This window comes from Zea mays, chromosome 4 (assembly GCF_902167145.1).
Source record: "Zea mays cultivar B73 chromosome 4, Zm-B73-REFERENCE-NAM-5.0, whole genome shotgun sequence".
NCBI lineage: Eukaryota > Viridiplantae > Streptophyta > Magnoliopsida > Poales > Poaceae > Zea > Zea mays.
The window spans coordinates 249149084-249174087 of record NC_050099.1 but is presented as its reverse complement, the minus strand read 5'-3'; the positions used below and the strand labels follow the sequence as shown (position 1 = coordinate 249174087).

Genomic DNA, 25004 nt, shown 5'->3' with positions numbered 1-25004 from the left:
ACACCGAAAACCGCGTGAGAAATATGAATCCCCTTTATAAACTTTTGAAAAAACAAATCGATTGAGAAATTCAAAATCCATCGATTTTCGGGTGGTTTCTCGTTACCGCTAATCACCAAATAAAATGAAGCAAAAATGGGATGGTTAATCGTGCTTGAGATGAGCTGAGGCTTTATGTTCTCGACTTTAATTCTATCTTTGGTATGAAAAAGCACAGCCTATTAGTGGGAGGATAGATAAATAATGGAATAATAATGATAATGGAAAATTCTAATTATTACAAAGGCCTAATAAAAAATCGAAGAAAGGGAGATGAAGTCTTTGTAGGGCTGAAATTAGGGGCATCAGACATATCAAGTGTACCACCGGTTATGGACACGTCCAGTGTATTAGCATCGACTATAAACTAGTTGTTACTTTCGTGAGATATATTCATTGTAATTTGGGTGATTAATGTCAATATAAGATTATCGTGACTAACATATATTTTGTAGAAATAAGATAAATTAGTTCACAATAATACAATATGGTTGGACTTATATGGAGTTCATGAAAAAAAAAGTTATTTGTGGACAACATTTGACGCTTTTTAAAGGATGGTCGAGAAGATTAAGAATTTGCTAGTTCTAAATATCATTTGAGATGTTGCACGCTTAGGATATGTTTGGTTCACCTATAAATTCCTGAAAATATGATTCTAACATTGAGAAAGTTGTTGCGAGCAGATAGTTCTGGTAAAGCTAGAATATGTTTGGTTAAAACAATTATCAACTATAGATTCTGTAATTAAGAGCATCATAGCTTGGTAACATGGATGATAGAAATATAAAAAAAACTAGAGTAGGAGGTGATTCTAAATTGAACTAAAGAAATATGTAGATTTTGTTGTTGTACCCGTTTTGATCTGGTTCAGAAAGTTGAACCGAACACACCCTTAGATTAGTGATAAAATCCTTATTTATGTCACATTATAAAGAGGACATGGAATGGATAGCTTTACCTAAGTGAGTCTAGTTATGGACAATGGTGCACACTTATGAAATCTAGTGTTAGATAAACTCAAGAGAGCATACAAAAAAGTTTGAAAGAAAAATCCAACTCAAAAAGTGAGTGCAACAAGTGAGTTTACAGTAGCATCGGATGTGTCCCATTCTTCACTAGACACAATACTAGATAAGAGTATGCCTCGTAGAGTTTCATACACACGTTTGCACCATTTCTCACACACCGACACCTCGCAGTGGAGTCCTAAAAAGAAGAGACGGAACCCTCACTCAGAATGGCCTGACCGGTACAAACAAAGACGTTTAAGTTCGCATATGGTTCACATACACACATCCATTACACAGGACAAGAAAATAAGCATATGAGAATCACACTCAGCCTTCTTCTGTTTCTTTTACTCCTCGTGCTCATCCATAACCGAAGAAAACGCAGTGGAAATTGACTCAAGGCTGATCCGAGCCACTCCCTGACCTACACATGCATACATGCGCTCTTTCTCCATTTCCATATTCTTTTCCTCTATTTGAACAAGTTGGTGAATGTCAGTGCCAAATGTTCAATCGGACCTCTTCCAATACTCAATCTTCTTCAGTGTCAAATCCGACATCTTGGAGAAAACCCTACACCTTTGTTCACCAGCACATCAATATTTTGTGAGCCCTGCTCCAAGTGTAACCATTTGGCTTCATTCTTTAGAACCTCCCAACAATGAGAAACGGTGAATGGCCTTTTCTCCAAGCTACGTATTATATAAGGTACTAATATCATGCATAGTACACTAAAATCAGGTTTTGTTATCTTGTCGGCATCCGATAAGCCACTACGGTTTTCATTCAGGTTCTCGATAGCAAGATGTCGAATGCGGGTGGTGCTAACTTCCATGACATCAAGCATGGATTCAATGGCCTTCATGATCCTCATTATCTCCGGATCCATTTGCTACATACAAGTAAATTATTGATCATTGATTTTGTTGACACTAGTCCAAAAATTACAAAATTATCGCGGCTTCTTTACACTATCTCCGATCCTTGTTGAATATTCAGGCAACCAAAGAAAAATTTATCCAACACCAATTGGGATGATTTGGACATATCCAACAAAGATCCCCTCGGGGATCCTAAGGCGCAATAGTAATGGAAAGAGAGAAAGTGGAAGATCGAAATTGACATGGGAAGAGGCAATAAAACAATATCCAAAGATTTATCTTTCAAAAGGAGCAAATGGAAAACAACGATCCACAAGCCTGAAACTTGATTTGTGGCTTCTTTTTAGGTTTGAAAACTAGCCTATTAACTTGCTCGGGATTAAAAAGGCATTATTGTTGTTGTCTTAATGGTCCCAGCAGCACAAGGGTCGTTACAAACTAAGGGGCTGTTTGAATGCACTAAAACTAATAGTTAGCCACTAAAATTAGTTGAGACATCCAAACACCCCTAGCTAATAGTTCAACTATTAACTATTTTTAGTAAATTAATTAATAGTTAGTTAGTTAGTTGTTAGTTAGCTAATTCCACTAATAATTTTTAGCCAACTAACTATTAGTTTTAGTGCATTCAAAACCCCCTAAAAATCTCTAGAAAGAATAAAACTAAGATGAACCCACAATTTGATTTCATTTCGGTGACAGCATGATACATTCAATTCCAGAAGGCAATCAGCAGTACCAAGAAACGCTCCTGTAACATTACTTCTACATTCAGACATCTTCGCTGGTGGACCAAAATACCAGATACATTTATGCAGAACACCATACATTCTAGAATTGTAACTAAGTAAGAGGACTTAGGGGGTGTTTGAATGCACTAGAGATAATAGTTAGTGGCTAAAATTAGTTGAAACATCTAAACACCCTAGCTAATAGTTCAACTATTAGCTATTTTTGGTAAATTAGTTAATAGTTGGGTAGTTATTTGTTAGCTAGCTAATTCTACTAACAATTTTTAGCCAACTAACTATTAATTCTAGTGCATTCAAACACCCCCTTAAATAAATAGATGAATGTGTATTGCGTACAGCAAGGCAAGAATCCAGAGACATCATTATGGGAAAAGAAGATACCACTCTATGTCCAGATAATGCAACTTAAAGTATGCAAACAACCTTTTTTTTAAAGGCAGGCAACCAATTAGTCCTACACATTTTAGTTGAGCAACCATCCAAAAGTTTGTGCTAAAACAGCGATGCTAGAAAAATATTGATACATGGAGTATCACCATAATCAAACATAGATGATTATGCATGCACTATTTATGTAACCACAAAGAATAAACAGTTGGAAGAAGAGTTATCGCAACGAACCTTTCATTGCTATTAGATGATTCATCAGTGATATCTTTAATAGCTTGATTGAATGCATGAAGAGCTATCTTCTTAACCTGGCAAACAAGACACATAATTTAAATTTAAATATCTAGATTCATGCGGACAGAAAGATAAGAATGCCTAATAGAGACGATATAGAAGCTAGGGCAGACAAAAAAATGGCATAATATACACAAGAATACTTCATTTACAATCATAAAAAAGAATTAGCAAATGTTACATTAGTATGAACAGAGTGAGTGACAAACCTCCAGTTTATCTTCATTCACCTTATGCCACTTCGGCAGCAGACGGAAACCTTCTGTTAACCTGATGCACTCTCGGACATTTTCCGGAGAAACAAAATCTAGTGCAACCTTTATGCAAGACTGCCCAATAAAAAGGTACAAGTGATTAGCAGCTAATTTGATTAAGGAGCATGTCACTGATGACAGTGGGGACAAACAGCTATTTCCATGTCATGTCATACCTTCAAATTTCTAACCTGGTGGGGACATCCTGCCGGGATAAATACTGCCTCACCTAGCTTCTGTTCAAATGTCCAAGGCTCGACTCCTGCAAAAGAAGCATGAAACCAGGGAATATCACTAGGGTGAAGTTCAAGTTTAAAGACATAAAGGTTATTAACTAACCATATTCTTCCTTAAGCTTTCTCTTGTGCTCAATTGTTAGATAAAAACACTGATCATGTATAGGATGAGTAACCTGCCAAATATGGGATAGCTCTTCCACATGAAATTGGATGTCATATGGTACGACATACTTTAGTGGCCAAACAAAAAGTACTGGTTACCTGCTTCACTGGCTCAAAGTTGCAATGTCTAAACTCATGTGCATGCTTCATTAGATAATCATGCAGTTTGCTCACATCTTCCCGTCGAAAAATATCCCACAGTGCACCACCCTCTGCTTGGTTTCCATCTATAAATGCGGCATCATCATCATCATCTTCTGACTCGGGAGCCACAGCAATTAGTCCAGACGCATTCCCCTCTTCTATTTTTTTAGTCCTGTTTCCTCTACCATTAGAACTACGGCCACGCTGCTTACTGCAACCCTTAGTGGTAGGCTGAGTCAATGTTCTTTCTGCTAAACCACTAGGAGATTCTATTTTATCTCCACTGTTGGTACCATTAATTGTACCAAAAGAATCTTCTGATTTTCCCTTACCAAAAGAAACATTCATAACATTTGCATCTGCCTTGGCATCATCTTGAACTCCTTCCTGCTCCTCGGAAGCAACATGCTGTACTGGTTGTTTAATGCCCAGTTCATTTACACACTCTTCAGGCCTTGGCTCCTTGTTAGATTCACTGGGAGCTGTTGGCATACCAAAATAATCTGCACACCGTTGAAGGCCTCCACTTGCTTCCTTGGTAGATAGAATCTTCATTCCTAAACACCGCTTCTTCTTTTCCACCGCGGCAATCCTTTTTGCTTTGAGTTTTATTTCATCAGTATGTGTGAGGATATTGACCTGTTCAAGAGATGAAAATAAAAATTATGTGTGATGGTATTGACCACTTCATGCAATAGGAATTAGAAAGTGAGATGGCACAGATGAAACTAAATCAAAAAACAAAAGAATAATAAAAAAGAATCACCAATGAACAGAATAAAACCAGGAACATTAAGCTGCCAGATATATATCTTGATAACTTCTGTGTTCTACAGGACAACGATTAGACCTGCTATGTTATATGAGGCTAAGTGTTGGCCTACTAAGAGACGGCATATGGGCATTGTACGTTGGTCCTCTTGGACCTTTTCCTCTCTTAATATAATGACGTGCAGTCCTCCTGCGCGTTCGAGAAAAAAAAGACGGCATATCCAACAACTAAGTGTCGCAGAGATGCGTATGTTGCATTGGATATGTGGACACACAAGATTGGACCGAGTGAGAAACAATGACATACGCGATCGGCTAGGAGTAGCGCCAATTGAAAAAATTATTCAACACCGGCTGAGATGGTTTGGGCATATCAATCGGAGACCACCAGAGGCACCGGTGCATAGAGGCATCATAAGACGGGACAATAATGTGAGGAGAGTTAGAGGTCGACCAAACTTGACATGGGATGAGGCAATCAAAAGGGACTTGAAGGATTGGAATATCCCAATGGAGTTGTGTTTGGATAGAAGTGCTTAGAAAGAAACTATTCACGTGCCCGAACCGTGATTAGGCCTTTTTCCTTTTAGTACTCTCAAAAGATTTTCCCCTCCCCTTTCTCTTTCTCTTTTTGGTGACATCTTGTTGGGTTTCAACTCTAGCCTACCCCAACTTGCTTGGGACTAAAAGGCTATGTTGATGTTGATGTTGATGATATATATCTTTTTTTGTCGAACGCGCAGGAGAACTACGCCCCATTATATATTAAGCAGAAGAAAATAGAAACAAAGGTTTACAGACCTCCTTACGGAGACCAGAAACAGGCATACAAATATAGATCCATAAGGGGATCAAAAAACAAACTACTCAAATCTTCCTAAGGTTGTACCAAGGGTGCAGCCAAATGAGCGAGGCCTTTTGCCCCAGCTACTTCCCATCTTCTTTCCTCATCAGCAGCTCTGAGACATAAGGACATACTTGTATTGCAGCCATCAAAAATGCATTTATTTCGATGATTCCATAAAGTCCAAGCTCCCAAAATGATGAGTTAAGGCCTTTTTTGTGAGACCAAGGACTGCTCCTCCCACCACTTCCCACCATCCCAGGAAAGAGTTTACAGTCAGCTATGGTGCAAGAGAGTGAAGACCGAATTTCCTGAGTAAAAGGTACCAGAATTCCCGTGAGAAGGAACATTGCACAAGGAGGTGGTCCATATTTTCTTCCTCTTGATCACATAGAAGACATTTCTCTGGATGATTCAGGCCTCGCTTTGCCAATCTATCAGTTGTCCAACATCTCTTATGGGCAACCAACCAAAGGAAGAAACGATATTTTGGCAATGCCCAAGATTTCCATATTCTTTTATAGTGTCCAAATGTCTCAGATCCCAGAAACAGACCTTCATATGCTGATTTGGCTGAGTACACACCATTTGGGGCAATACTGAAGATATGCTTGTCGTCAACCTCCGGCTGCAGCTCGATGCCAGATATCAAATCCCAAAGGCCAAAGCTGAAGGTAATCTGTCAAAACCCCCACTGACAAAGCTCCTCTGATATCAGAAATCCATTAGGCACTAACAATTGCTTCATGAACTGTCCTACAGTTGATTACCCGCTTTGGAATTGCGCCAATCAACAACAACAACAACAACAAAGCCTTTTGTCCCAAGCACGTTGGGGTAGGCTAGAAATGAAACCTCATATGAAAACCTCAGAGCTCAACCCCCAAAGAAAAGAAAAGGGAGACAAAGGAGAACCGAAAAACGACGAAACAGGGAAACACATAAAAAGAGATAAAACCCACAAGAACCAGCAAGATCTAAAGGGGCACAAGAAAAGGTCAAACGATTAAGGAGGAAAAGCGAAACTACAAATCAGGGTTCTGGCACGTAAATTGCACACTTCCACCCCTTCCTATCCACGGCGAACTCTTTATCAATATTCCACTCCTTCAGGTCCCTTTTCACAGCCTTTGCACATGAATTGCGCCAATCAACCTTGGAAACAAATCTGCAATTCTTTTTCCATTCGGCCATTTATCCATCCAGAATTTGGTATTGGTTCTGTTCCCCACTTCAGTGGTCACTACTTCAGAAAAGAAAGCTCTAGCCTTTTTTGGGACTTGTATTTGAAGTCCAGACCAGGGGTGAGAGTGATCAGTCTTTTGTAACCAAAGTCATCTTAGTCGAAGTGCCCAACATAATTCTGGAAGACTAGAAATACCAAGCCCTCCAAGCTTTAGGGGGCGACAGACTTTTCCCCAGGCAACAAGACAATGACCCCCTCTAGCTTCTTTGCGGCCTCTCCATAGAAAACCCCTTCTAATTTTATCAATAGCATCCAAACCCCACTGTGGGATATCCACTGCCATCGCTAAATATACCGTCAGGCTAGTAAGAACATGCTGAACTTGCACTCTTCTTCCAGCCCTTGTCATTAAGTCAGCCTTCCAATTAGGGAGTTGATCAGCTATCTTATCCACGAAAGGTTGGAACTGCTGCCTTGTCAACTTGTATAAGGATAAAGGGAGCCCCAAATAACGACACGGAAAGGTTGAAATTTCACATGGCATCAAGGTTTGGACTTCGAGCAGCACCTCCTCAGAGCATCTAATAGGATACACATTTGACTTTTGCACATTATTGTGTAACCCAGAGACATCTCCAAACAGTTTAAGGATGCTAAGAATGAGGTCAATATCTGTCAGTGTTGGGCATAAGAAAAGGACTACATCATCAGCATACATGGAGACTCGATGGAGCTTTTTTGAACTAGAAAGCTGCTGGAGCAAACCTTCATTTTCTGCCTTTGAGAACATGTAGACAAGGACATCCATAACTAAAATGAATAGCATGGGGGAGAGGGGGTCTCCCTGTCGAAGTCCCCTGCGATGCTTAATATGACGACCTGGAAATCCATTTAAAAGAATCCGAGTAGAGGAGGTGGCCAGAAGCCCACATATCAAATCCCTCCAAATCTGCCAGAAACCCAACTTCTTTATTACTTCGATCAGAAAAGGCCAAGAGACAGAATCAAAAGCTTTTGTAATATCTAATTTTAGCAGCAAGCTGGCCTTGTTTTGCTGATGCAGCAGCCTGGAGGTTTGTTGAACCAGCATGAAATTGTCTTGAATGAATCTCCCTTTTATAAATGCGCTCTGATTAGGTGACACCATCATATTGAGCTTGTTGGCCAATCTATTAGCAAGGATTTTGGTGACCAACTTGGCAAAACTATGCATCAACTGATAGGGCTGAAATTTTTAATATTGTCAACTCCGTCTTTTTTGGGGATCAATGTGATATAGGCTGTATTAAGGCGCCCAAAATTGGCAAGTTTCCTGCCCCAAACAGCCGAGATGGCAGCCATAATATTATCAGTCTTAATAATTGTCCAGCAAGCCTTGTAGAACCTTCCTGTGAATCCATCAGGGCCTAGAACCTTATCTGAAGGAAGATTTTTTATGGCATCTCAGACATCCTGTTCTGAAATAGGGGCTTCCAGATCGGTCAGATCAAAACTAGGCATTCCAAGAGTCTCTAACTCAATCGCCTGAACCCTGTCCGTACTGTTCCCCAACAGATTGGTGTAGAATTGGTCCACACAGGCAGCTTTCTCCTCGTGACTGATTAGGATTTGTTCCCCATCAACCAGACATGCCACAAAAATTTTCCTCTTACGATGACGGGCGTGAAGGTGGAATAACTTTGTATTAGCATCCCCATCTTTGAGCCATGAAATCCTTGCTCTCAGCCTTGCAATAGTTCTCTTGCAAGATGATAATAATAATGTCTGTTTCTTGAGTCTGAATTTGAGCCAGCGTTCAGCAGGGCTGAGCACTCTACCATCCTGCGCTATTTCCAGCATATGGAGGATTTCTTTAGCAAGAGCAAGTTGGGATCTCACGTGCTCGACCTGCTTTCGCTCCAGGCCTGCAAACTTTTTGTAGCTCCTTGTAACTTCATCTCCAGGGACTTAAAAAGGCATGTAGCCGACTCAATAGAATTCCATGCAGCAAGGGACAATATCCTGAAACCCCTCAAGCTTGGTCCAGAAGGATTCAAAGTGGAAACGCCTTTTTCCGGATTTATTAATAACTGAGACATTGTTACTAGATTTTCCAGAACTATGGTCGGCCAAAACTGGCACCCATTATTACTACCATAATAGGTGCAGCTACAACAACACCAAATTCAGGACTTAAGCATTTATTACCTAAGCTACTGTTGTAGATCTGTAAATTCAAGTGTTGTTAAGCCCTTAACAAGATAGGTCTTTATTGTTGAGAGTTGCATATCAATGCCAAGAAGCATACACAAAACTGTATATTTACCGCATCAGACATATCACAGTGAAGCTTGGTGACAGAATCACCAATTCCCAACTCTTTGGAAACACCGTATGCAATATAAGTCTTTGGACCAAGGTCTGGCTTATTAACATTATCGGGAAGCTTTACTGCCAGATTAAGAGGTCCCCATTTAGGATCAGTGTATTCACGAAATGGCAATGCAGACATAAACTCTGCACCATGCCTTGGGAGCCGCTCCTCAAAAGAACTATGTGGTGGCCAATCTTTAAGCTTAAGCAACAGGGGCAAATCGTCTGGACCAACAAGCCCACTTGAATACCCCGCAAAAAACATATGAATATTTACATCGACCTGCATTCAGAGTACATGAATGTAACATTAGTTTTTAGAAGTTACATTTCAGAATGTCTTATTATTTCGAGCTATTAACAGTCATGAGAATATTACAAACCTCACACCAACCCAAGCATTCAAGAGCAAGAACTGAGAGCCTCTCAACTTTCTCTTTCTTTTCTCGTAAGGCACGCCACATAACCATCGGTTCCCAGCTTAATCCAGAAGTCAACGCAAGTGTATCACGGACAATTACAGGTTCACCCTTCAACCAATGCTCCTGGAAATGGTCTAAACTTCCATTTTGGACATCTGTAGCGGTTGGGCAATATATGTAGTTATCACAGGAATTCTCCCTGCAAGATGATTTCCGTGATATACCATCATCCATGTCACCGGATTCAGTGAAGCAGGGACATTTTGATCCTTCTATCTTCACCTCCATTTCATTATTGAGCGCTGAATTAGCTTTCTCCAGTAATTCAGCAATAAACTTCTCTTTAAACAAGCACTTCAGTTCAAGAAGAGAGCTCCCACAACCACCAAATGCATTTGGTGGGCAAGGTATGGTTCCATCTTTATTCACACTCCACTGTCTCAAGCTAGAAGTGTTGTTTTCACCAGGAACTACACTATCTATCAACATGTCATTCTGTCCATCGGATGGCCCTTTGCTTATGATTTTATCATGACTAACTCCCGATAGAAAATCTTGCTTGCCTCCACCATCAACCTTGGCATCATTACCAGAAACAAGGCCTCGACGAAGCTCCTGGCAGCACTGGAGACAGAGATCATAGTTACATTTATTGCAGGTTCTGTGGAAGTCAACAATAGATGTCCTGCAGTTGTTGCTGTTACAGATATAACAAGGAATTAGACGCTTATAAAACCAATAAATTGCATATAATTTGTAAGTAAAGCCACACTGACCAGTATATACGTTCCTTTTTTCCACAAATGGTTAGAGGGACCTCCAGTTTGTCTGCATCAATACCTGCGGATATAGCAAAATTAGAAAGAGAAGAAGCAAAAACATTAATGACTATGAGTAGCAGCCATGCACGTGAACTAGAAATCCAAATGCTGGCATTGCAATCATACTACCTTTAGTTGCAGCCTCGGCACTTTTCTCTTGCATCTGCTCTTGATGGAATTGTTTCAGCCAAGGAAGCAAAAAGTGCACGATACGCATTGAGAATTTAATTTTATCTTGTTCAGACACACTATATCCTCCAGACTGTGGAGAAGAAATATGAGCAAATAGGTAAACAGTAAACACATTGGCCCAGTAGACAGGAGAAATGAAGCAAGACGAAGGCACACATTTATTTGCAGTAACTTCTTTTTTTTCCTCGAGTTGGCTCGGGTTATGTCTCCCCGCAGACAAGCCTTACAATTGCAATTATTTTGACAAACTGGGCAATTGTTCGCAAAATCATCCTCTGATAAATGTGGATACCTGATTCAATCATGCCAAACAGTGAAAATACTAAGAGGAAACCATAAAAACAAGTTGAAATAGGCACTAATAGTAACTAAAAGTAACACACTAGCAAAATTAGAGATGAGAGAAACCATAAATCATCACTATCCAAAAGCAGGGTGTCAAATGCAATCTCAGGTGGCTTTTAGAAGGGCACAAACCAGCGTTTAATGCACTTCACACAATATCTGTATTTTCTTTTTCGGACGACACAGCCTTGGCACCGTACAACTCTTCCGCTATCATTCCTCTGGCACTGATGGCACATGTTTGAATCCTCAGTAATCCTTCTCTTCTGCAAAAAAAATCAGCAACCGAAGCATATAAGGCATGCACATATAGGAAACAAAAGAAAGTGTACCAGTGGAGCAGCTATCCCACAATGTAGGCCTTTCTGGTATATTTCTCTATATGTAATACATGTAGTTTAAGACATCACAAAACTTGGGTGGTGTATGTAACTATTAATTGTCATGCCACAACATAGTCTGAGGGCATAAAGCTACAACATGGGTACAGAACTGGAGCAAGTGTGGCAAATGCTATGATGGACAATGAATAAACCGTTTTGAAGGGCAAAGCAAAAGACACGTTTACGAAATCCGTCGCCAGCACTCATTATTATAGTTTAATTAGATTGCAGAAACACTCAGGTAAGGTAGAATGTCAAGAAAGATGACAATCTGCACCTTAGGCCCCTGCTCCTGAACCGCTGAAGCATTCCTCCTCTCCCGAAATCGCATGAAACCACTAGACTCAAGAGAAGAGGGGTCTGCAACAGGATCCTTCCGACGCCTTTGGGGGGGTTTTGAGACCTCCACTATCCCTTCATTCTCCTAATACATGAGGAAAAGAAAAATCAACACAGGAGTTAAAAATGTCAAAGGTTATCAGATTCAAGAGAAAATCAGGCAAGAAGATAGTGAGCTCCACAGAAGCCTGCAGCACCTTTTCCGTGAGGTTTTCCTCGCCACCTTCCTGCACCTTCTCCGTGAGGTTTTCCTCGCCACCTTCCTGCACCTTCTCCGTGAGGTTTACCTTGCCACCTTCCTGCACCTTCTCCTGGAGGTTTTCCTCGCCACTTTCCTGCAGCCAATGGTAACGCAAAAAAATAAGCATACTACCAAGAGAGTCGTGGTTTTTTAAAATAACTAAAATCACATCAAGAAACACACGCAAAAGGGTCGAGCAAGCACTGTTAGGAATGCTTACCCTTGTCATCTACTCGTTAAGCATGCTGTTGAGCATTCCAACAGCACATCAAAGCTAGTGTACTGCTACTAGTTAGCAACCAGGATTACCCACGTAATAAATTAATGACTAGATTAACGTGTAAGGTCCAGGAGCAAGTTAGTTAGTATAAGGAAAACAAATAAAGCAGGTGGGACTACAGAACCATATGCATATATGCTAGTAGCATAGCGGAAATCAAATTTCGAAACACGTATCTTCCGCAACCAGAATCAGATGGGTTGCTCAATCGTAATCGAAGGGGCTCAATAGCCGCACTGCGGTAACGGGAACGCATAGCTCCCAGTGCCTCCGCAGCCATGCTCAACGAACTAGATCGAGCGGCGGCGGCGGAAGCAGCCCCAAGCAGCGGCAGGTGTAGTTTGCTGGGATTGGAAATTAGTAGGAACCACGTGTGGATGAGCCAGCTTATCTCCCCGCCACGCGAAACAATAGCGGGATTGAAGCGAATCTGGAACCATTTGCTGGAGAAGGAGGGGAAGCGGAGACCTAGCTTAACAAGTACTGTGTCGCGTCGAATACCTCGGTGGCGTGCGCGGAGTCCTCAGCAACGGTGTCCTTACTTGGCCTCCCGCGACCGCGACCGCGCCCGCGCCCGCGGCCGCGGCCACGGCCTCGGCCTCGGCCTCGCGTGGGCGGCGGCATCAGAACAGGCGGCGTAGATGGTGGGCTGGTGGCTCCTCGCGGGGAGGAGGGCGTGGGGCGTACGGCGGGGGCAGAGTTGATCTAAACGGGACGGGGCCGAGGTGTGTGTGGGGAATTATGTATAAACTGGATGGCTCGGACCCCACGCGTCATAGGACTCGCGCGGGTGTCGCGCGCCAGGTCTCGACGCGGTTGGGATGCCGCCTCGGCTTCGGCTGGCCCAGCGGGCAGTGACGCGGGTGTCGAGGAAGGGGCGGTCTTTAGATATATGCTTGCTTTCCTATAATCAATTCATAGCTACAACTTTGTAGTCGAATTGTGATTAAAAAAAATATGGTTGGTATTCATTGCATGTTTAACTAGTGAAAGGATTGAGATGTCTAGAAGAACGGGTGGAACGGTGTTTCCTGAGATTCTAAAACTTTTGCAGTTGATTAAATCATGGGTGTCAAAATGTATGGTTCTAAGTGGAACTTATGGAGTTGTCTAAAAAAGTTGTGAGAACCGAAATAGTGAACGGACTTGTGCTTGCTCAAATAGTAGAGCTAATTTACCACATGTATGAAGTCGTTCCACTAATTTCATGCCTTCTGCTTGCTCCAACACCTACACATAATATAGATCGAGAAACAATAATACCGCAAGTAATAAGCAGAGAGAGACATAAGATTTTATTCTGATGTTTGGCCGCACCATCGGTTCGTCGTCGATCATTGATGTCTTCTTCCGGGCGGTGATCACAAACAAACTCTTCCTAGCGGATGTTTCTACATACTTCATCATGCACTGACCGTGGGCCGCAAGTCACTCTACCAAATATATTACTAATCTTATTATTTCTATATTCACGTTTCATATTCAGTAACACATCTGCGTTCTTAACTATCGATATGTGCACGTATACGTGTCACATATTTAGTATCGTTTCTTCTAGTTTAACCTAAACATGGAAATGCTAAATTTAGTACTTTATCCGTCCCAAAATATATTTATTTAGGGCCCGTTTGGCACAGCTCCAGCTCCTGATTCTAAGCGAGGATCTGGAGGAGCCGTGCCAAACGGGTATTTTTTTAAACTGAGGGCCCGTTTGGCACAGCTCCAGCTCCTGATTCTAAGCGAGGATCTGGAGGAGCCGTGCCAAACGGGTATTTTTTTAAACTGATTCTCGTGTGGAGCCGAAAGATTGGGAGTCGTTTTTGTGAAGAAAGGTGAGATCTAAAAAAAACCTGCTCCACCTCCCTTAAAACAGCTCCTCAACCAACCAAATATGGATCTCCCCTTAACATTTGATCGAAATTACCCGCAATTGCCATTGGACAAAAACATAACGAGTCCCTCCTGCAACCCTCCACGGCGCGCGTTCTCTGTCCCGTGATACCTTCCCGTCGCTGAAGGGAGCGGCGGCTAGGGTTTCGACGCAGTTTCGCCGTCCTCCAGCGAGAGCTCTTCTGCTCGTCTGCGGTTCCCAGGTACGTGCGTCTTCTACCATGTGCTTGTCTGCTCTGCTCTGGCGCAACCCAGTGTTCTGCTCCGCTCTGCTCATCCCAGCCGATCTGCTTCGGATCGATTCCGTTCCGTGGGATTCTTGCTTGCAGCAGTCCATGGAACCGTGGGATTCTTGCTTGCAGCGTTCTAGGAGGGGCCGTGGGATTCTTGCTTGCAGCGTCCCAGCCGATCTGCTTGGAATCGCACGGTACTGGCAGCAGGGGCCGTGAAGTGCCCAACGGGTACATCCGCCACCGCTGGCCGTATGCGCCACTGATGGCAGCAGGGGCCGTGTGCGTCTGCAGGGATGGAGGCTCGAAGCAAGATTCCACGATACAAATGTTTCAAAGCTGCGGGCAAGAAATGAGGTGTGGAGCAGGAGAGGACCTGATGCCATAGCTGTGGAGCTCCCTCTTCCTTCGTCGCCCCCTATGTCTGCGGTTGGTTGGTGCTACGAGAAACATCTCACTGCTGGCTTGTCGGGCGCAGATCACGGCCGCGGGGGCGAATTCCTGCTTGTCTGCTCTGGTCGCGTTCTCCTATGCTCTGCTCGTACCAGATGCTCTGCTCGCTAGCCGCGCAGCCGCTCCGCTCTGCTCGCTAGCCGCTCTGCTATTTTGGTGTCAACGAATAGTTGCTTATTTTGCTTGAGAGAAAACATAATTCCCAGCCGCTCTGCTATCCGCATTCCTTTTTGATAGCTGCATATATTTGTTTTAGATTTTAATTTTTTTACAGCAATATGGGTGATAGTGCCGATTGGAATGAAGATAACACTGCTCTAGTGTGTGAATTGTTCGCCGAACAAGTGAAGGCGCACAACCGGTCTGGTACCCACTTAAAAAAAACAGGGTACAAAAATGTGATGGACAAATTCAAAGAAAAGACTGGGTTGTCCTACACCAAAATGCAGTTCAAGAACAAATGGGACAAGATGAGGATTGAATACACCAATTGGAAAAGACTATCGAAGGAAACTGGTTTGGGATGGGACACAGCGAAAAAAACCTGGAGTGCGACAAATGAAAGGTGGAAGAACTTGAATAAGGTAATAGAACTTTGGATAATTGTCTTTATTGCATCTTGTGTTACATGTTATATGTCTAACATCTTCTTTCTCCTAATGTGTAGCAATACAAAGGAATTGCCAAGTTTAAAGATGGGCCTCTGTTGCATGAGGAAGAAAAAGCCATCATGTATGAAGATATTAGGAACACAGGAGATGATCATTGGGCTCCGTCAAGTGGTACTACACCACAAATTCTAGAGGGTGAAACCACTGAGAACACTGATGACAAGGATGGAGACTATGAGGCCAATGATGACAAGGATGAAGACTATGAAGAATGTGAAGAGGTTTCCCCTACAACTGCTAAAGGAAAGCGGCATGTTTCTGTTGGTCGAAAGGACAAGGGTAAAAAGCCCAGGTCATTGGGAGGACATTGGGTGCAAGATCAATTGAGCAAACTTGTGACAGCAAGTGAGAAGAGCACAGCATCCGTTGAGTCTTTAGCAAGAAAGGAGGACAATGGGTGCTCCATTAGAGATGTCATGGCATTGGTGAAGGAGTGTGGTGCAGTTCCAGGAACAAAAGAACACTTCATAGCATCTCAAGTTTTTGTCAAGAGGGCAGAGAGGGAGATGTTTATGACTTTGGACACACCAGAAGAACGCTTCAACTGGCTTACAATGAAACATGATTGGCTCACTAGGATGAGTCACTAGGTTCTGTAATTTTTTGTAGCACTATGTCGCATTTTCAGTGCTAATATGTATCTGTTTAAACCTTTTTACTCCGATTTGAACATGTTGTGACATTATTGTGGATGGATTGTAGCAATTTTGTTGCTGCCCTATTTTTTGTTATCTATTTTGTTGCTGGCCTTTTCACTGGTTTTTGTTTTTAAGATATTTTGTTGTTGTCTCATTCCTTTGATGTATACAGATGTCTTCTTCTTCTGATAGTGAAAGGGACTCAAGTGATTCAGAAGATGACTTGAGAGTTCTTCAAGTTATTATTGGGAACCAAAAAATATTGTGGCTGCTGCATCTCTTTTATCATGGTACTATGCATCATATGTTGATAAGAATGAGCCAAGGGCAACAACATTTTCTGGTATTGCTTGGGTCATGGAAGCATTGAACAATCCAAAAGAATGCTACAACATGTTTAGGATGGAACCAGCTCTATTATACAATTTGCATGATGAGTTGGTAAGAGACTTTGGTCTATCCTCTTCCATCCATATGAGCTCTATGGAATCTTTAGGATTGTTTCTTGTTATTTGTGGTCATGCTTGGTCATTCACTGCCGTCCAAAAGGATTTCAAGCACTCTAATGAAACAATTAGCAGAAAATTCAGTGATGTCCTGAATTGCATGGTAGCAATGTCAAAAAGGTACATACAACCAAAGGAAGAAGGATCCTAATTTCCATACAGTGCATAGAAGAATTACCAATGATCAAAGAATGTGGCCTCACTTTAAGGGTTGTATTGGAGCAATTGACGACACTCATATAAATGCAACACCTCCAAAGAAAGATTTGATCAGGTTCATGGGAAGGTCTGGTAAACCTACTCAAAATGTGATGGGAGTTGTTGATTTTGATATGTGCTTTATATATGCATCTATTGGACAACCCGGCTCCATGCATGATACTACTGTGTTGTACCATGCGCTTGAAGCTGATGAAGATTTATTTCCACACCCCCCTCTGGGTAAACAAATGTCAAAATTTGGTCTACTTTTTGTCCACATATTTTTCAAGGTTCTAACTCAAGTATAATTGTATGTTACAGGAAAGTACTATGTTGTTGATGCTGGATATCCAAATAGGGATGGGTACTTGGCCCCGTACAAAGGACAACGGTATCATGTTCCGGAATGGAGAAATGGTCCTCCACCTAATGGTGAGCAAGAGCTCTTCAATCATTTACACTCAAGTCTACGGAATGTTGTTGAACGCACATTTGGTGTATGGAAGATGAAATGGAGAATTCTTCTAAAGATGCCAACTTATCCTATGGACAAACAAAAAATGATTGTTGCTGCTACAATGTGTCTCCACAATTTCATCCGCGAGAATAATGCATTGGATGAGGATTTTCAGAGATGTGATCGAGACCCAGATTATATCCCTACTATTCCATCCCGTTATAGGTGACATGTCCCTCAGAATGCATCAGATACATCCACCATAGGGTCGAGTAGTAGGAACATGAATAGGTTCCGTGATGATGTATCGAAGGTACTTTGGGAGTCGAGGTGATTAGAAAAGGTGGTTCGTGTCATATTTTGGATATTGTGTCGTGCTAGTTTTATGCAATTTATGGATTAAACATTTGAGACCATTTTATGCACTACTATGACGGGAATATTTTATATGTTATTGTTTTATAATTTTTTCCGTATATGCATACTACTTATTTGTTTGTAACAAAGTTGAACTGCAAAGGGTAAAACAGACAATCGCCACAGACCACCAACTCTCAGCAGACAAGAATCAGTTTACTTGCCAAACAATTTGAAAAATGATTCTGATTCTCTAGGAGAATCAGGAGGATCAGCTCCTCAGAAGGATCAGGATCTGGAGCTAAAGAAGCAGGAGCTGGAGCTTTGCCAAACGGGCCCTTATAGTCTTTTTTTTCATCCACATTTGAATAGATGGTAATGATTAATACAGATATACCAAATGTATGTGTATTCTAAAACGAATTATATTTTAGGACGGACGAATTTTTTCTGAATTAATTTAAATACGAAGATGCCTAAGCTTCTAGCATCACAACCGATGCTTATGCAGCTCCAAACAACACAGCAATAAGCACCTACACTGACAGCATTTTGCGTGGCCATGTGCCACCTCACATTGGATTCTCAACCAATGGAAGGAAGCAATGTACTAACAATAACAGGTATTTTCATCACTCATCAGTCAACACCACAAAGACTCTTTCTCCATCCATCCGGGTACAGCAGCTCAGCTCGCAGTTAATAATAAAAAAAACAAATTTTAACTCGAAAATAACCCAAAACAGTAACAGCAATGCAGTGCCAAGCAAACAGCATAATCACCACCCACCTTGCTAACAATACTACTCACCTACAGCAACATCTTTACACGTGCCTTTTTTTTTAATGTTACAAACAAAAAGGGCACCTCAGCTCAGCTCCTGAACCCGAAGTTGGACCACCTCCTCCCGGCCTCCTTCTTCGCCCGCTGTGAGTTGGTACCGAACAGGTTCTCCAGCGACTTCTGCTTCCGGTTCCGCGACCGCCCCGCCTCCTTCAGCAGCTCTGCCAGCCTCTTCTTCTCGTCCTCCACGTCGGGGTTCGCCGTGCCAAGCTTCTCTTCCCTCACCTTCAGCACGTGCTCCAGGATCTCAATCGCGTCCTCCACTCTGAACATACATGTACTACCTTGTGAATAAAAAAAAATGACTCAAGGCTGCAGTGCAGTGCAGGCTACTCGATCGACATGTACCTTCCCATGGCGTCATAGATTGCAGCAAGGTTGCTGTACACGCCAAGAGTGTCAGGATGAGAGGCGCCACACTCCTGCTCCAGCACCGCCCTCGCCTCCTCAAACAGCTGCGCAGCCTCGTCTATCTTGAACAGCTGCACGCAGGCCAGCCCCATCTGGTTCAACAGCACGCCGAAAAACGCCGACTTCCTCTCGCCGCTGGCCCTCAGCTTCGCGACCGCGCTCTCGAACGAGCTCCTCGACTCCGCGTACCTCCCCACCATGTAGTACAGCACGCCCATCTGCGCCTCGATCCCAGCGACGGTGCTCCACTGCCCCGGCGCGTCCTCCAGCAGCTTCAGCGCCCTCTGCAGAAGCTTCAGCGCCTCGTCGAGGTCGTCGAGCGCCTCGTAGATGGCAGCGATCTCCATCAACCCTCCGCCGATCTCGTCGGGGGCAGCGCCGGGCGCGGGCTTGGCGTAGACGCGCAGGGCGTTCTCGCAGTAGGACTTGGACTCGCGGAGCCTGCCCGTGCGGTGGTACAGGTCGGCGAGGCGGACGTAGACGGACGCGACGGTAGGGTGGTCGTCGCCGCGGGCAGACTTGAGGACGGTCAGCGCTTTCTGGTACGAGAAGACGGCCTCGTCGAATCGGGCGAGGGCCAGGTACGTGTTGCCTATGGCCACGTCGATGGTGGCCACCTCGATGTCGCGGCCGTTGGCGACCATGGTCATGGAGGCGAGCACGAGGTGCTCCAGCGCGCCGTCGTAGTCGCCCTTGGCGTCCAGGATGAGCGCCATCAGGCGCCGGTCCGAGGCCTCCTCCAGGGACGCCGGCGCGCTGTGCTCCCGGTGGATCTCCAGGGCCTTGCGGCACAGCTTCTCGGCCTCGTCGAACTGCAGAGCTTGCACGTGCGCTTCCGCCAGGTACCTGCTCGTCAAGTCGTCAGTATTGAAAACAAACAGGTTTTTTTTTAACGCCGATTCTGTCGAGATCCACGGGTTCTAACGACCAACGATGGAGAAAAAAAAAATGTAACTTCTGGGGAGAGGCGAGATCTAGATCGAGAAGCAGCAAAGGGAGGGAGCGGGACGATCACCTACCTGCAGGTCTCGGCGACGCGGGGATCGCGGTCGCCGAGCGCGGCCATCTGGATCTGGAGCCCCTTGCCGTAGCAGGCGATGGAGTCGTCCATGCGGCCGAGCATGGCGTGCGTGTCGCCGAGCTGCATCCATCCGGAGAAGGCGGCGAGGGACCACTCCTCGCCCAACTTGTCGTCGGCCTCGGCAGCCTGGTCGTCGGCCTCGGCAGCGGGGGCAGGCGTCTCTGGCGGCGGCGTGACGACGGCGACTGCGCGCTCGAGGACGGGGATGGCGTCGGCGTGGCGGCCGAGGCCGCAGTGGATGGCGGCGGCGACGTGGAGGCTCATGGCGAGCTCGAGCTCGGCGCCCTCGCCGCGGCGCTCGAGCGCCCTGGCGGCGCGCTCGGCGAACTCCAGCGCGCGCGCGGCGCCGCCGCCCTCGCCCGACAGCATGGCGTCGCGCGCCTGCTTCAGGAGGAAGGGCCCCAGATCCGGGTTGTCCAGCGAGTCGTCGGTGGGGGCGGGAGGGGGGCGCGGCTTGGCGCGCGTGGAGGCGGAGGGCGACGGGGACGGCGGCGCGCGGCGGGGCAGCGGCGACGAGAGACGGCGCGGGGCCGGCGCCGCCGCCGGGGGCGAGTTGCCTGAGGCGGCGAGGCCCGGCATGGCGGGGCAGAGTTTGGTGGCTCCTAGTCCTAGCCTAGGTGGGGGAGGCGAGCAGACAGCTGCTAGCTCGGTGGTGGATGGTTGGTGCTGGAGGCTGGAGAGGTGACTGACTGGCGACGACTAGAGGTCACACGAGAGCAGCTGCTTGCTTGCAAGGGGGAGGGACGACGATGGCCGGGACGGGGTATTCACGTTGCCATGATCGCATCACATGTGCCCGCCTCGGGTCCGCCGTGACTCCGACGCCCGGATTGCCGTCATAATGACCGCGCGGCGACCATGAAACGCAATAATTAAACGTAAGCTGCGGTGTGATTTAAAAAGCTACCATTAACGGCTCAAATCTGCCTGCCATGCTGGTTGATGATCATGGTGGTGGCCTGGCCTCGCAGGCAGTTTGGCAACGATCTCAACAGCCATAGCCAAACAATCCATGGAAGGACGATTATCCAGCCAGATCATCATCACTGGCCATCAATCAATCGTCCTGCCCTGCTGTCCGTCAGTCGAGATGAACAGAAAAAAAATCTCGACCTTGATTCGCCTGATCATATCCAGTCGAGATGAACGTGTGCCTGCGCTGCGCATCATCCGCTTCATTACTTATTTGTTATTTGGGAGGTTAAGACGGATGCGGAGGTGGTATCTTTAATCTGTTATTAACCGGTGATTCCGTTTAGTCATTGTGCTTACTTTGTTTGTCGTTTCGATTTATATATGTTCGGTCATAGCGATTCTATCGATCTTGAGGTATACCACTCAGCTCCCATGTCCCATCTCTGATAGAGAACACCTTCACTACGTGCTCGAAACACCCCCTGATACATGGGCATCAGTCTCGAGTCCAAGTAACATCGTGTAAAATGACTTGGGCCACAGTTGGATCAACTACTTTTCTTATATAAGCAATAGTGATTTGAGCCAACTACCTCATGACTTCTTATAAGCTAAGTGTTAGATTATCGATCTCCAACGGTTTACTCGTCCTCGTACCAAACTTCACTCTGCGAACAGCACATAACAGTGCAAGAACAATGTGTTTTTGGAAAAACTATGGATGAACTGCTAGACACGGTCTAAGGCTGATTGTACGCTGAGTTGTTTGCGCCATCAAAAGTTTTTTTAGCAACTACTAAATTTATTTTGGTTCATCCAAACGGGGCACAATTTATTATTTAAATAGTTTATACTAATGATACTAGAGAAATATCTAGAGTTAGAGGAACTGAGGTTCCGGTCGCTTGGGCATAATGCCATGTGTTCTCTCTGTGATGAGTTAATTGATGGAAGCATGCATAACGATTACATACTCATATGCTCTCTAAGCTAGTGGACCGACTAGATCCCTTATGTTTTGGTTCCGACAAGAATTCTACTCTTAAGTCCTAAAAGCATGAGGGGCTGATCCTCGATCTCTGGTTTTCCAAATCTTTTGATATGTGTTAGTCACTCTTGGACCTTCTAAACCCTTTTTGCCTTAGACTAGAAACCCCTTATGTGTTTCTCTAATCCATTTTATAGGTCCAGGGGAAGGTTAGATACATCTTCGCATGGATGGTGAGCTATATCCAACAAAGATCCAACTACTCCTACTTGGTGTAATTGTAGAGTTGTGTGTCCAGCACACCTTAGTCATGCCACAATGTTAAGCATGTCATGCTGCAGTGGTCAGTATATGTGCCCACGCTATTAAGTACAACATAGTTAATAGATGGTCTAGTAGCTTGTACTTTATAATACATTTGGGTATGTCCCTCGTTGTATGCATGTCGATAGTGTTAGTTGCACTTGCATAGTGGTGTTGGCTCACTCACACCATCATATGACTGTAGTGATGCCTTTTAACCATAATGACGTCCATTGCATTAAATGAGATGGATGAAGACCTTATAAACCCCTAAGTGTTGTGTGACCGAATTGGTCAAAGTCGCACGCCGCACCGTGGTCATCCCTCCTGAGTCCATCATGTGACACCATAGTCATATTACCAAGGGTCTTCCAATCCTATGAGCAATTTGGGAGAGCTGGAGTGCCCTAGGACGTGTCGACTCTCTGCCACTCCCACTCGTTGTGCCTCTTAACTTCCCCCTCTATCAGAACCTCATCCTTAAAGGATAAGACAACAACCTCATTCCAACCGCGTGCGTCTCAAAATCATCGACTCCCAACCGGTACACTGTTATTCATTCTTTGTCATTCGCTAAGCATATTTGTTTTTGTAGAATTGAAGCCTTATGTACATCTTTTAATATTCTATCTGTAAAACTAAAAACATGTCCAAAAGCTCAACCAAAAGATCCTAACACATCTCGTAAAAAACGTTGGTGGAGCTTATACCAAACCGAACCTAAAACTAGTCTTGTGCATTCATTCTGTGCAACAATGTTTCTGCTCTAAGAAATATTTTCTGTGTACAAGCAAATCCAATCTGTAAATTATCCCTATGTTTTAAATTATAATTTGTATTGCCCTTTTCAACTTCAACTTTATCCGCTCGTGTTATTAAAAATCATGAAAAAGATAAAAAAGAGTCATATTTACTATATATATAAGGGGTGTCGGCGTTTCGACCCCGGGGGGGGGGGGTCCCTGGACCAACGAGTAAAATTGTCGCTGCGTGTCCCAGTCCAGATGGGTTGGCGCGAGACGGAACACAAGGGGGAAAACGCGGCTCGTGTTATCCTGCGCCAGGGGGATGCGCTCGTAGTAGGGGTTACAAGCGTTCGCGAGAGAGAGAGGGTGAGCCCGTTTGTCGGCTCGTTCTCCCATGCGACCCTCCCGCATGGAGGCCCTGGATCTTCCTTTTATAGATGCAAGGAGAGGGTCCAGGTGTACAATGGGGGTGTAGCTATGCGCTAACGTGCCCGGCAGAGAGGTGCCTGAGCCCTGTGTACATGCCAACGTGGCTGTCGAAGGGGCTCTAGAGCCCTGTGTACGCGGTAACAAGGCCGTCGGAGGAGCGCTCGAGTCCTGTAGAAGCACAGCTGTCAGGGCTGCTAGGACCTTGCTGACGTAACCTTGCTTCCGTATGGGGCTGAGAACCGCCATCGTCATGGACGCACGCGGGGAGCCATCATTACTCGTTTACCGGGGCGAGCCAGATGGGACGTCGGTCTTGTTCCCCGTAGCCTGAGCTAGCTAGGGTAGGGTAATGATGTATCCCCCATGGTGCGGTCGGTCTGGGCCCAAGATCGGGCGAGGCGGAGACTTCTCCTGAGGCCGAGGCCGGGGTCGAGCGAGGGCGCGATTCTTCCCGAGGTCGAGGTAGAGGCCGAGCCCTGGGTCGGGCGAGGCGGAGACCACCTTCCGAGGCCGAGCCCTGGGGTCGGGCGAGGCGGAGTCCTCCTTCCGAGGCCGAGGTTGAGGCTGAGCCCTGGGGTCGGGCGAGGCGGAGACCACCTTCCGAGGCCGAGGCAGGGGCCGAGCCCTGGGGTCGCACGAGGTGGAGACCTCCTCCTGAGGTCGAGGCCCAAGGTCGGGCGAGGCGGAGTTTCCTGTTGTGCCTGAGGCTGAGCTTAGCTGTTGTTAGCCTCACCCTGCCGGGTGGCACGACAGTCGGAGAGGGGCGAGCGGCGCTGTTTTCCTGTCAGGTCGGTCAGTGGAAGGATGAAGTGACTGCGGTCACTTCGACCTTGCCGACTGAGGCACGTGTGTCAGGATAAGGTGTCAGTCGATCCTCGCATTGAATGCGCCTGCGATACGGTCAGTTGGTGAGGTGATCTGGCCAAGGTTGCTTCACTGTGAAGCCTGCTCGAGCTGGGCTTCGGGCGAGTCGAGGGTGCGCCCGTTGCTTGAGGAGGCCCTCGGGCGAGGCGAGAAGTCGTCTGGGACTACTGTTCCCGCCCGAGGCTGGGCTCGGGCGAGGCGAGATCGCGTCCCTTGAGTAGACGAAGCCTTGACCTGAATCGTGCCCATCGGTCTTTGCCGCTTGAGCTGATGGTGGTTACCAGCCGTGTTTCGGAGTGTTGGGGGTACCCCTAATTACGGTATCCGACAGTAGCCCCCGAGCCTCGAAGCGAGTGTTGGTACTCGCTTGGAGGCTTTGTCGCATTTTTTGCGAGGGGACCGGCCTTTCTCGGTTACACTTTGTTCCGGTGGGTGCGCGCGAGCGCACCCGCCGGGTGTAGCCCCCGAGGCCTCGGAGGAGTGGTTTGACTCCTCTGAGGTCTTAATGCCTTTCGTGATGCCTCGGCCGGTCTGGTTGTTCCCTCATGCGACCTGATTGTAGCCCGGGTGCGTGGTCAGGTTCCGAGTTTTCAGGCTGGTATGTTGACGCTGTCAACGGTTTGCCCGTAGCCGGGTTTGCGAGAGCAGCCCCCGAGCCTCTGCACGGAGCGAGAGG

At 45.6% G+C, this 25004-nt stretch overlaps 3 protein-coding genes across 3 annotated transcripts; 1 reads left to right on the top strand and 2 right to left on the bottom strand.

Moving 5' to 3' along the window:
• Positions 1-1070: 1070 nt before the first annotated feature.
• On the bottom strand, positions 1071-13205 carry LOC103654986 (putative jumonji-like transcription factor family protein). Its single transcript, XM_008681810.4, has 15 exons — positions 12846-13205; positions 12021-12158; positions 11762-11908; positions 11234-11367; positions 10913-11048; positions 10694-10826; positions 10520-10583; positions 9705-10440; positions 9275-9604; positions 4124-4807; positions 3963-4035; positions 3800-3885; positions 3579-3698; positions 3307-3383; positions 1071-1944 (listed from the first exon to the last, which is right to left on the bottom strand). The coding sequence occupies exons 1-15, from the start codon at positions 12966-12968 to the stop codon at positions 1926-1928; spliced, it is 3000 nt and encodes a 999-aa protein (XP_008680032.1). The 5' UTR covers positions 12969-13205; the 3' UTR covers positions 1071-1925.
• A 1111-nt stretch (positions 13206-14316) lies between these two features.
• LOC103654985 (L10-interacting MYB domain-containing protein-like) lies at positions 14317-16333 on the top strand. Its single transcript, XM_008681808.4, has 3 exons — positions 14317-14437; positions 15192-15501; positions 15585-16333. The coding sequence occupies exons 2-3, from the start codon at positions 15196-15198 to the stop codon at positions 16176-16178; spliced, it is 900 nt and encodes a 299-aa protein (XP_008680030.1). The 5' UTR covers positions 14317-14437; positions 15192-15195; the 3' UTR covers positions 16179-16333.
• Positions 16334-18388: 2055 nt separating this feature from the next.
• On the bottom strand, positions 18389-20933 carry LOC100280717 (uncharacterized). The gene is made up of 3 exons (NM_001367097.1): positions 20022-20933; positions 18940-19848; positions 18389-18856 (listed from the first exon to the last, which is right to left on the bottom strand). The coding sequence occupies exons 1-3, from the start codon at positions 20660-20662 to the stop codon at positions 18622-18624; spliced, it is 1785 nt and encodes a 594-aa protein (NP_001354026.1). The 5' UTR covers positions 20663-20933; the 3' UTR covers positions 18389-18621.
• Positions 20934-25004: the final 4071 nt, after the last annotated feature.

Bases quoted from the DNA above. Each gene is read 5' to 3' on its own strand.
- LOC100280717 (NM_001367097.1), bottom strand. From the start codon at position 20,662: ATGCCGGGCCTCGCCGCCTCAGGCAACTCGCCCCCGGCGGCGGCGCCG. The intron at 19,849-20,021 runs GTAGGTGATCGT...CTTGACGAGCAG, and splicing joins CGCGTCGCCGAGACCTGCAG to GTACCTGGCGGAAGCGCACG. The intron at 18,857-18,939 runs GTACATGTCGAT...ATGTATGTTCAG, and splicing joins ATCTATGACGCCATGGGAAG to AGTGGAGGACGCGATTGAGA.
- LOC103654986 (XM_008681810.4), bottom strand. From the start codon at position 12,968: ATGCCGCCGCCCACGCGAGGCCGAGGCCGAGGCCGTGGCCGCGGCCGC. The intron at 10,827-10,912 runs GTGTGCCTTCGT...TCTTCTCCACAG, and splicing joins AGAAGTTACTGCAAATAAAT to TCTGGAGGATATAGTGTGTC. The intron at 3,384-3,578 runs GTTTGTCACTCA...CTTGTTTGCCAG, and splicing joins TGAATGAAGATAAACTGGAG to GTTAAGAAGATAGCTCTTCA.
- LOC103654985 (XM_008681808.4), top strand. From the start codon at position 15,196: ATGGGTGATAGTGCCGATTGGAATGAAGATAACACTGCTCTAGTGTGT. The intron at 15,502-15,584 runs GTAATAGAACTT...CCTAATGTGTAG, and splicing joins GGTGGAAGAACTTGAATAAG to CAATACAAAGGAATTGCCAA.